The 12068-nt window shown below is 42.7% G+C and overlaps 1 protein-coding gene across 1 annotated transcript in view; it reads right to left on the bottom strand.

The window, feature by feature from the left end:
* DNAH8 (dynein axonemal heavy chain 8) overlaps window positions 1-12068 on the bottom strand; it is a 583322-nt gene that overhangs the window by 114589 nt on the left and 456665 nt on the right. The window contains exon 60 of the mRNA XM_078852248.1: window positions 2273-2465. Coding sequence (XP_078708374.1) covers window positions 2273-2465 — 193 coding nt within the window. The remainder of the gene's footprint in view (window positions 1-2272; window positions 2466-12068) is intronic.

Below are 12068 nucleotides of genomic sequence, written 5' to 3'. Positions count from 1 at the left end.
CTCAATTTGCTGAGTCACAGAGTTGAAGAAGACTAACCCGTCTTTGTGGAGGAGTCTCTGGAGTGGTCTCAGCTGGTGTAGAGGAATGCAGAGACCAACAACTCATCTAAACTCTCAACCCCCTGTTCTGGCAGACTGATGGCTAGAAAAAATGGCAAACATGAGCTTGAAACAATCATGGCAGTATTCCCCTTTCATGGCTTCTGAGAAGGTCTCATTACAGATGAAACAACTCTGAACCTTTGGCTTGTTCCATTTGACCTGCTCCACCATGATGGGGGAGGGAGAATACATGGAGAAAAATAACTTGTTGGGGGGATCTTCTTTGAAGAACAAAGCCCAAAAATGTTGTCCCCTAAAGGAGAACAGAGAGTAGGGGAAATAATTTTCTTGTTGCTGCCCCAATATTAGCATTAAAAGTTAGGATTGCAAAGGATACGGAGAATGCTGAAAGATCACTGGCACAGAAGTGGTCCACCAGTTTCAGGAAGATAGGTACAACCAAAATGTCTCACACTACAGAAGGGTTAGGAATCAGACATTTGCTAGAAATTCAATCTAAAATTTCTTTGCTTAATTTCACCTATAATTCCTAATTATATCTCCTTGTATGAGTCAAAAGAATCCACCTCCTTCTTTGGGGTTTACACACTTCAAATACTTATGCACAACTATATTGTCTCCGTCTGTTGGCCAAAGTAACCATATGCAAATGTATTTTTTTAAAATCTTTCCTCATAAATCAATCCCTACATTTATAGTGCTCTTTTCTGCATTGATTCAATTTTTTCAACAACTTAATGATAATTAGATTGCCAAAACAGAACACAGTATTTTAGGTGCAGTTCCAACAGCCATACATGGAAAGGGACAAATGCCTCCTCTGCTTTGAGATGTGAGGTTTCTTTATATACTGCAAAAAATTATGTTGGCATCTCACAAGTAAATTTGCAGTCTACTGTCAACCCAAGTCTCTTTCATCATTACTGTTTTTCAAGAATCTCCCCCCACGGATCTGTGTATTGGATTATTTTCCCCAGATGTAGTATGTTTGCATTTTTCCAGAATGGATCTTATTTTATTACTTCTTTAAATGGGCAAAACCATCACCTAAGTGTAATATCACAGTTTCAGCCCATAATTATGTTGAAAATTTATTTGTGCATACAATACATGGTCAACCCTCAGGCCTGCCTGTAATTTTCCTTTCACTTAGGTGTATGATTGGTTTTACACTCTTAAATGCCACTTAATCAAAAAGTTTTAGGGCCCAATTGGTATACAATTGCCTATTTTACATGTACATTCAGGCACATTATTTTGAAAACACAGCCTTGCGTGAAAATATTTCCCATAGAAGTTCAAACTGACTTACATTGTCTAATGGAAGCTACCACAAAAAGTTGCTAAGTCAATTTTTTCTAGCAGGGGAAAAAATGCCAGCTAGAAAATTTGCTGCCAAACACAGATAAACTATACTAATAATTAAAATGTACTTAAAACCAACAAAGAAAAGTTACATTTGAACTATAACACATTAAAAAAGCATCAGACACAAGTAGCTCCAAGTCATGGGCAGATGGGGAAAAAAAAGTAAAACTGAGGTGGAAAGGAGGCTGAGCATCCTTTTATTTAGAAGGTCTTGCAGTGACTGCTTCAAGGCTTGAGAAGGTACCTTTCACTTCGCGCTTCAACACCAACCTCCTGTTTGACCTTGACAATGACTTTCTTTACAAATGAAGTAAAACACGCGGCCACTGCTGCTCTTCCTGAATTAACATTATCTTGTATGTCATGAAAGAAGAATCTCAAATTGTTTGTACCAACCCCAAAAGAAAATAGTGATTTTAGATCCTCTATTTATCCTTCAGGATTTAAAATTTCACTGATATTCTTCAGTGCTATCTTAAAGGGCATGCTGCGGGCTGCACAGGAGCACACAATCCTGTTGGTTCTTAAAACTGTTTCACTAATTCTGTGTAGCCGAAATATGTCATTAAGACTGGAGAACAGTGGAGTGAAGTGGAAGAGAATGAACAGCCTATATTTATATCAGGTGGATTGTTTACCACATTTTAAATTGCTTTTTAAAGATGTAGATTTACATGATTAACTGTAAACTAATTTGACCAACCTAATAATGTATTCCCTAAACCAAAATTTGTGCATTTATTTGATAAAACTTTCAATATGATCCCAACAATATAGTACATTTAATAAGTAAAAAAAAAACCCCTTGAATGCCTAATTTTTAAGGTGTAAAATAAAATACCATTTCATAAACTTTTGGTGCTTCAAATACAAAATCTTCAGGTTCATCACCAGTTGGTTCAGGCATATCCTGTAAAAAATCTACAAAATATGGTTCAGCCTGGAGAATTGATGCTAATCCTGGATCCACATGTTCCTCAATTGCTTTAGTAGTGGCTTTATCAAACCAAGCTACATCTTCATCATTAACAAATCTACAAGACATAGATTAATACAATTTAAAAGAATGGAAAAACTTTTTAGCTAAAAAGGAATGAAAATAGTTAAACACTGAAATGACTCAAGTAAAACTTTAGCAAAACACAAATTAGATAATGATAGCCACTGAAATTTAAGTGCCACTATGTTTTACAAGTACAGTAGTCATATCTCTATAATACAGAATAATTTAGCTTTCTGACTTTCATCCAGTTAGGACAGAACATTTAATTTATCAGTTAAATAAGGGGAAATGATTCACTGATAGCTGTGCTTAATCAAAGCCCTACCTTTTCTACCCTCTTAGTTTGGGATTCAGTACATCTAAAGTCATGATGCCACCTCTCAGACAGCAAGGAAACAAAAAAATAGTGAAAAGAAGAGGGGATATACCTGTGTAGGCTGATTTCACAACTTGTTCCTTCAGACTGCTCTTACACCAAAATCCACAAATAGCAGAGGAAAGGCAAACAAAGAAGAAAGAATAGAGAGGAGAGGAAGGGAGGAATGCAGGATGGGAGAAAACAGAGAACACTGATACAGTTACTGATGAGGAATTTTACCTAGTTAAACCTTCTCCTTTGATTCTATCCTGCATATGGATTCAAACAAGCTAACAGAATTAGCAAGCAGTTACTTTAGTAGAGGGAGTGTGATTTCTTAAGAAACAGCTAGGAACACTCTGCTCAGTGGTGGTAGATAAGAGTGTGAGAGGTTCTAGAAAAGGGAAAAGTGGGCAGCTAAGAACAACTCTGAATCACAGATATTTAAATGTGCTGATATTCACAGCCTTCTTTTCTCCTCCTTCTCAGAGATGAAATATTGGGGGGTGGAAAGAACAGGGCAACCCCAAATCAGACAGCTGTGAGCAAAGCTCTGTGCTTTTGGACGAGGAGGCAAAAATATTGAAGAATTGAGGGGTGGAGTCAGCCTGTATATAACCCCTAAATCTCATTATTAGTCTACTAGCATTCTGACAGATGGCACCATAACACTAGCTGTGTTGAACCCAAAGCAGGGTAGGAGAAGACAATACATGAACATTATATAAATACATTCATCTTTCATGTCCCTTTATGTACTTTGGTATTGTCCAATCAATGCAGAATGTGAACATATTCAGTAAACTGATATCACATAAATTGCATGCCAAACGTAAAGTCTTTCGCTTTATAGCTGGCTCTCTCTAAAAGGGTTTTATTTTGAAGCTTCATGGCATTTATGAATGGATATGGTCCTGACTTCAAATTCAAATTGAGTGTCATCTTTCTTCTTCCATTAAACAAGGCACTAATGTCTGTACAAATATATACTTTTGTTTCTCATAATGTGCAGCGGTAAGCATAATTTAGGGCACAAAGAAATCTATGAACAGATAATGTACTCTACAATTGATTTATGTTGAGTAGTCTTTCTCATACTATGGGGGCAATGAGAGTGTCTGGCTGGAGCAGGAAACTCTTGTCTTACTTCCATTTATGTAAGCAGTGTCAGGATGAGCTCCACCCTGATATCTGGTGGTGAGGTATGGCAAGTTGTGGAAAACAACTTCAGGGGCCCATCTCATTTGCATAGGCACACCCACCCCACCTAGCATGAGGCCATAGCTGCCCAAATGGTCACTTTGGCTGCTGTGGGATCCCCAGTGTCTCTGTTATTGGGGCAGGAAGAATAAATTGTTCTTACCCTGATTATGGGAACTGTGCTTGGAACTGTACTCGACCTTTTGTTATGATGGAGGGACTCACTATCAACTAAGTAGCACTCGCTAGGCAAGGGTCATGGGTTCCAAAACTCTGTGAAGGGAGAGAGGCTTGAGACAGGTATTAGTACCTGGTGGTGTGGGCCCCTTTGTGAGGGCGTGAAACATCAATTGCACCTCTGTCTCTCTCCACTGTGGAATGTCAGAGCTAATTTTGGGTCTATTAAGAGTCTTGCTACAGGTACTGTGCTGTATTCACTTTGGCCTTATGGTGCACCAGCACTATGGCTCCCACTACTATGAGCTGAAATCACTGAGCACTGTGTCAAGTAGTGGGGAGCTGGAAGATCTAGAGTGCAGTGGTGCTGTTCATGGATAGGCTGGCGGAGAGTTTGTGAGATGGTGGAGCAGAGCTGTGCAGAGCGGAGCCGTTCGTGAGACGGTGGAGCGGTTCGTGAGACGGCGGGGCGGAGCGGAGCTGGGCAGGGTGGAGCGGAGCTGTGCAGAGCGGAGCCGTTCGTGAGACAGCGGAGTGGAGCTGTGTGGAGCGGAGCTGTGCGGAGCGGAGCTGTGCAGAGCGGAGCCGTTTGTGAGACGGCGGAGTGGAGCTGTGCGGAGCGGAGCTGTGCAGAGCGGAGCCGTTCGTGAGAGAGCAGAGCGGAACAGAGCCGTTCGTGGAGGAGCGGAGCCCTGTGGGGCAGTCAGCTTCAGGTTACGTAAGGTGCCCCTTACCTCTTCCCCCCCCCACACACAGGCACATTTTTAGCCAGACTGGAGAGTAACACTCTGCAGATGAACTTTTGAACTCTGAGGCTGGACTTTTTGGACTTTGGGTGATTTGTGGATTGCTGGACTCAAGAGACATTTGGGTTCTGGGACTCAAGAACCCGAGGGAAAGGATGTGGCCCAATTTGCTGGGGTGGGTCTTTGCTCATGGTTTAGTTAATGAACACTAGTTGTGGTGTTTCCCCAATTTAACGCTGATGTCGTTTACCTCATGTTATTAAAGATTCTCTGCTACACCGAGACTCTGTGCTTGCGAGAGGGGAAGTATTGCCTCTTTGAGGTGCCCAGGGGGTGTGTAAGATTTTCCCAGATCACTGGGTGGGGGCTCAAGCCAGTTTTGCATTTGCTTTGATGAGAGGGAACCCCTGCGTACTGAACTGAACCCGGCCCTTGCTGCTATCAACTTGGCCTGGCAGAAGGGTTACATTTATAATCCTGAGATTAAGAAAATTAAGAAAATGCAAATTGCTGCATAGAATTTTAGATTTCCTCTATGAACTCCCTCAACTCTGCTGGAATCTTGTGCATCCAGAGGGGCGATAGGAACTAAGCAGGTTTTTCCACTAAGTGATTCCTCCTACCCCCTAAGAGCTACTGTGGCACCAGCACTGAGCTCAGGGAAACTGTCTGCCTTCCTCCACCCAGAGTTCTCCCTTGCTGACATTCAGACAGTGTGGAGCTCCCTAGGGAGAAGGGAGAGGCAGCAGCCAATGGATTCAGGACATTTCTGGCAGAGACAGAGACTCATGGTGAAGCATGCTTGCTATATAAGGGGCTTTAGATAGAAACTATTAGAGGGATCAGTTCAAGTGAGAACAGGTTCAGAAAATGGGATGGGAGAAGAGATGGGTGTCAGAAGGACAGCCTGGTGCGTGGACTCAAGAGGGACCAGGGGAGAGAAAGGGGACAGGCTCTGTGAATAGGGACACAAGGAAAACAGGCTGAGGGAATGGGGGAAAGAGAGGCTCAATGTGTAACTTTTAACTTTTTGTGTGTGTTTTAGCTATCATTTGCTGCAGTCTACATGCCAATGTATATTTAGCCTGTTTTTGCTTCATCCATATTACCAGAATCCTGTCGTCAGTATTTTGGAAAGCTCCAGCTTTTATAACTTTATTGCCTTCCTTATACCAGAAGATTATTGGAATATAAAAATTAGAGCCTGCCTCCACTTGACTACCAGAGGCAAGCATTGTGAAGGAAAGGTTACTCACCTTGTGCAGTAACTGGCATTCTTCAAGATGTGCATTCCTGTGGGTGCTCCACATCAGATACCCTGCGCCTTTGATCAGAGATTTTTGGTAGCAATGCCCATTTGACCCACACTTGTACCCTACATATCCTCGTGTCCCATACTGAGGCTATATAGGGCTGTGCAGGCAAACCACCCTCAGTTCCTTCTCTACTGCAAAGTCCCACAGAGGAAACCCTGAAACAGAGAGGAAGAAAGGTGGATAGTAGAGCACTCACAGTGACACAAATCTTGAAGAACTCCAGTTACTGCACAAGATGAGTAATCTCCTTCTTTGAGTAGTGTCCCTGTGGGTGGTCTACTTCAGGCGACTCCATGGCAGTAACCCCTTACGGAGGTGGGAATTTTGGAACAGAGGTTATCACAAAAGTAAGAACTGTGTTGCATACTGAAGCATGTGATCTTGCAGGTGAACCAAAGCATAATGGGTGAAAAATGTATGCACTGAGGATCATGCTGCAGACCTGCAGATTTCAGCAACTGAATGTCCTTAAGTAGGGAAATGCTGTAGACTGTGCTCTAGTAGAATGCACAATCACTTGTAGAGGAGGTGCAACCTCAGCCAAACCATAATAGGCAATAAACGCATCCAGAAATCCAGTGAGAAAATGAAGTCAGAGGCTCCCTTAGACCTATCTGTAATACAAATAAAGAGTCTAGGAGACTTCCTGAATGCCCTAGTGCTGTCCAAGTAAAAGGATAATGACTTCTTAACATGTAATGCATGAAAGACAGATTCCTGTGTAGACTGATGCAGCTCAAGAAAGAAAACAGAAAGGTGAATAGTTTGGTTAATGGCCACTAAAATCCATCTTCAGAGACAGATGTAGCAACAGGCACATAGTTATAGGCCCTAAATTAACCTTGATGGCACTCATAGAAAGGCCTGATGTTTTCAGTTCCAGCAGCTAATCCAAGACAGTGTAAAAATGACGACAGGTGAAAGATGAAGCCGGTTATACCAGAGATGATATAGTCTCCATTTCTGAAGGTAAGTGTGTCTTGTAGATTCCTTTCTGCTACTTAAAAGTACATTTTGTACTCCTGATGAACAGGCTGCCATTAATCCCAAGAACCACTGAGGAACCATGCTTGTACTTGCAGAATGTTCAGACTGGGGTGAAGCATCTGACCTGCATCCTAAGACAACAGCCGAGGTTTGGTAGGGGAGCTGCCACAGAGGGTGAGGGGTGAGTATGATGAGGTAAGGAAACCAAACTCGTCTTGGTCAAGTTGGTGCAATCAAAATTACTTTGGGTTGGTCCAGTCGGATCTTGATGAAGATCTTTAAAAGCAAAGGAATTGGAGGATATGCATAAAAAAGACTTTTTGTAATGAGGAAAGCATCTGCTAGAAACTGGGGATTGAGTTCCCTCTGGAATAGAATTTCCTGCACTTTGTGTTGGCTGCTGGGGCAAAAAGGTCAACCTCTGGAAATCTCCACAAAAGAAATATTTTGTTGAGGACTTGAATCCAACTCCCATATGTAATTTAGGGACATATTTCTGCTGAGGTCATCTGCCATGATGTTTTGAATACCTGGGAGGTAAGATGCTGAGATGACTATCTGGTTGGTTATGAACCAGCTCCAAAGTTTTATCCCTTCAGAGCAGAGTGGGGCGGGGGGTGGGAACACGCTCCACCCTGACGATTAATATAATACACACAAGCTATGTTGTCTGTCATGATCTTGATGGATTTGTTTTTTACAAGGGAAAGAAAGTGGTCTCAAGCATTTCTGACTACTATTAACTCCTACAGATCGATGTGCAGCATTGTTCCTATTGTGACTACTTGCCTTGGACTGTGTGAGGATCCAAGTGAGCCCCCCCATCCCAAAAGGAAAGTGTCTGATATAACACGATGGTAGGGGGATTCTGGCTGAACAGGACTCCTACACAAATCTTGGAAGGATTCTTCCATCAGGTGAGTGACTGTAGGACCTGGCTGGGTATAGATACCTGCTTGTATAGACTGTGTTTGTTCATACACAAACTGTCCTGACCACCCCTGGAGACACTGAAGGTGCAACCTGGTGTTTTGTGTCACAAAAATGCAAGCTGCCATGTGTCTCAGCAGTTGCAGACATGCCCTTGCTGGAACTTGAGTATGGAGTTACACTTTTTGAATAAGATCCTTTAGAGCAAGGAACCTGTCAGGAGGGAGATATGCTCTGCCTGTTATTGAATCCTGAAATGCTCCTGTAAAGAGTATTTTCTGCATAGGGGGTCAAGATTGATTACTTGAGATTCATCTGCAGGCCTAGCCTTCGAAATAGTGAAGTTGTTGTTAGAACTGCCAACCACACCTCCTGATAAGACCAACCTCTGAGGAGCCACTTGCCCAGGTAGAGAAAGACAGTTATTCCTACATGAGAATATAGGCAGCTACAACAGCCATTATTTTTGAGAACACCCCTGGGGCAGAAGGCAGACCAAAGGGTCAGACCAAGTATTGGTAATGATTGTGATTGAATGTGAAACAAATAAATCTTTTCTGAGAGAGATTAATTTCTACGTGGAAGTAGGCATCTTTGAGGTTGAGGGTCACAGACCAGGCCCCAGATTTGGGGAGGTAATTATAGCTGCTAGGGACACCATTCTGAATTTCAGATATCTGACATGTTTGTTCAGTTGTCTGAGATATCATAGTGGCCTCTGCCACTCTTTTTCTTGGGTATCACTAAATATCTTGAGTGGTATCCTTGTCCTCCGTCTTGAAGTGGAACTGGTTCTATGGCCCCTAGACTTAGGAGCATTGAGATATCCTGTGACAGCAAATGATTCTGAGAGGGGTCCCTAAAGAGGGATGGGGGTGGGAGGGCAGGATGGATGTAAATTGGTTAGTATAAACTGATGCAATGGCTTCCAAAACCCATTTGTCTGATATTATAGCCTCCCATGCCCAAACTGAAAAAGGGGAGTTGTGTCATGCAGCCAAGAAACCTTAATTATTGGGAGGTTTGGACTCTTGACCAAACCATCCTAACTGGAGTTTGGACAATATTGATGGCTGAGATGATGCAGCCAAGGTAGTTGCAGGCTGCTTTTTAGAAAATCTTGACCTCTTAGCTGGTAGTTCTGGTGGCCTATGGAAGGCAGAAAATTGTGCCAATTTTCTCTTATTTGCAGGTGTTGCCCCAGAGTCCTTCATGGTATGAAGCAAATCGTCCAGGAAATCTGTGAAGAGCTTGTGACCCTCAACAGGTAAATCTTCCACCGTGGATTGCACTTCCAATGGAAAACCACACAACTGAAGCCAGGAAACTTGTCTCATTGCTCTTGTGGTGAAAATATATCTAGCTGCAGTGTCTGCCACATCAAGTGAAGCCTGCAAAGATGTTTTTGCCAAGAGCTGACCTTCCTTTATTATGGCACTAAACTGTTCTTGGTGTTTCTGTGGCAAATGGTCAATAAAAATATTAAACTCATAGTTCAGGTAGTCATATTTTGACATCAGTGCCTGATGATTAGCTATCCTGAACTGTAATGGCACTTATGCTCTTATGGGGTGACTTTTTGGGTATGTTGCCTGCCTAATTCACATGACCAGAGAATTTGGTGCTGGGTGAGAAAACAAAAACTCAGAATGCCTGGCCAGGATGTAGTATTTTTTTAATCAGCTTGCTTGCATGTAGTGGGGACTGTTGCTGCAGTTTGCCTGATGGTCTTGGCTCGGTCAAGATGGGCTTCATTAACTGGCAGTGCCACTCAAGCTGAAGCAGAAGCATGCAATATGTCAGGCAGCTTGTGATGGGAATCTTGGACTTCTTTGAAGGGAATTTGCAGGGTCTCAACAACCTGCTTCATCAAGTACTGGAACTGGCAAAAGTCATCAGCTATTGATGGCGGTAGTGGCATTACTGCCTCATCAGCTAATGAAGAAGGATATATTTGTAAGGGGGATAACCTCTGTATTCACTCCTGCCTCTTGCTCCTCAGAGGTCTCCTCTGCTGACTCACAGTGCAGGAGGGGATGGATGATACCGGGTAACGAGGCCTTCTTTATTCCTTATAGGAGTTAATTGGGGCCCTGAGAAATTACTGGCAGTACATTGCCCATGGATTCCAGTACAGCCAATGAGGAGACCATAAGGCATGGGGGGAGGTATCAAGAGTTGGTCATCTCAAGTGTTAATAGGCAGGGATCTGATATTCTGCCTTTCTTGCATCTGCATCAGGGAATAATGTCTCCCAGAGTAAACTGGAGAGCCTTGAACAGAAAGTTTTGAGTCTGAGCTGGACTACTCCTCCACATATTGTACAGGAGGTGAAAATCCCTCTTCCTGGATACTAGAAGCTGGAAAAGAGACAGGTCTCACAAAACAGGAGTGATTGGTGACCAAGCAAGCCTTAGGATCAAGAGGTGTCTGGAAGTTTCAAGGAGGAGATATTCAGGCTCATTAGGTACCCTAAGGTCGTTCAGATATGGGAACTCCTGTGGTACTAGCACAACTGAACTTGCTATGTACACCAATGATGTTCCCAATGCTGTTGTCTGGGGCATTGGTGTCGGTACCAAGGGGACTGTGGATTCCATTGAAGCTGCTCTCTTGGTGACAGTCGTCTTCAGTACTGAGCCCTTTACCGTTGAGGTATGGGACTTAGTTGAAGTCCTAAAGTGTTTCATAGTACCCAAAGTGCATAGAGCCTCACTAGCACCTCTCTCAGGGCCTGAGGTCTCCAGTGACTGAGTTTTCTTTGAGGAGGAACTCTCTGTTCTGCACCTCTTATCCCCCTTCTTAGACTTGGAGCAGGAAGCTCTCAGTACTGCTGGTGCAGTTATCGGCCTGACTCATGGAAAGTATCAGAGACCAGAACGTTGCTGCTCTCTTTACCTTGAAAAGTCTTGGTGACCATGACCTTGACTTCAACGGGGCACTGACAGAAGAGGAGGGTCCCTGTAGAGGGGGGTTCTCTGCACCTGAAGCTGGTCTTAGGGCTTGCTACGTTATTAAGAGCCTGTATGTTATTTCCCTGTTCTTATGGGATCTTCCCTTTAAAGAAGTGCATATCTTGAACTTGCTGAGTAGATGAGCGTCTCCAAAAAAACATATGCACTGGGAATGCTCATCACAGCTTCTGCACAAGAGAGCCACCTTTTAAATCCCAGGGAGCTTGGCATCCCAGACAGAAGAAAATTTGTTTGAACCCCTCAAAGGGGAAAAACAAAAAATGTATATAATTTTTTTGGGGAAATAAGAAAAAGCTAAATTAACCATTCCAATAACTATAAGGTACTAAACCTACTACTAATAAAGAACTACTACTAATATAAAGAGTAAACAGGCACACACTAAACTCTGTCTCTGGCCGAAGGCAGATGAGATGGAACTGAGGGCCATTCACCCTCACAGCCCTATATAGCCTAGCTACAGGCTAATAGGACATGTAGGGAGCATGCACAGGTCAAATAGGCATTGGTACCAAAAATCTCTGATCAAAGGCTCAGGGCTCATGTGCACCTGAAATGGAGAACCCACAGGTACACTACTTGAAGAAGAATCTTGTTTTTTGTACATCAGAAACTCTTACACTGACTCAGGCTAAGTGTGTGTGAGAGAGAAAGAAATAGATTTTTTATACTTTTGGCTTTGCCAGAGTGGAAGTAGATATGTAGCAGTGTGTGAAATCTATTGTGCTGAACAGTAATGTTTATATACCCAACACTTTAGCATAGATAAATTCATCTTATGAAGATATGATCTGAAAATATGGCTGATAAATGTACAAAAGAAGATACAGGGCATGTACCATTTCAAGACCTCTGAGTTTAGGACTAATTAGAAAGAAAGACAAGACAGAGTTTATTCTTTATTACACACTGTTTCCTGTTGTGTCTGTAGCAAAACATTACTAC

This window comes from Lepidochelys kempii, chromosome 3, assembly GCF_965140285.1.
Source record: "Lepidochelys kempii isolate rLepKem1 chromosome 3, rLepKem1.hap1, whole genome shotgun sequence".
In the NCBI taxonomy this organism is placed as follows: Eukaryota; Metazoa; Chordata; order Testudines; family Cheloniidae; genus Lepidochelys; species Lepidochelys kempii.
The sequence above is the reverse complement of the archived record's forward strand: the minus strand, read 5'-3'. Positions and strand labels throughout refer to the sequence as shown.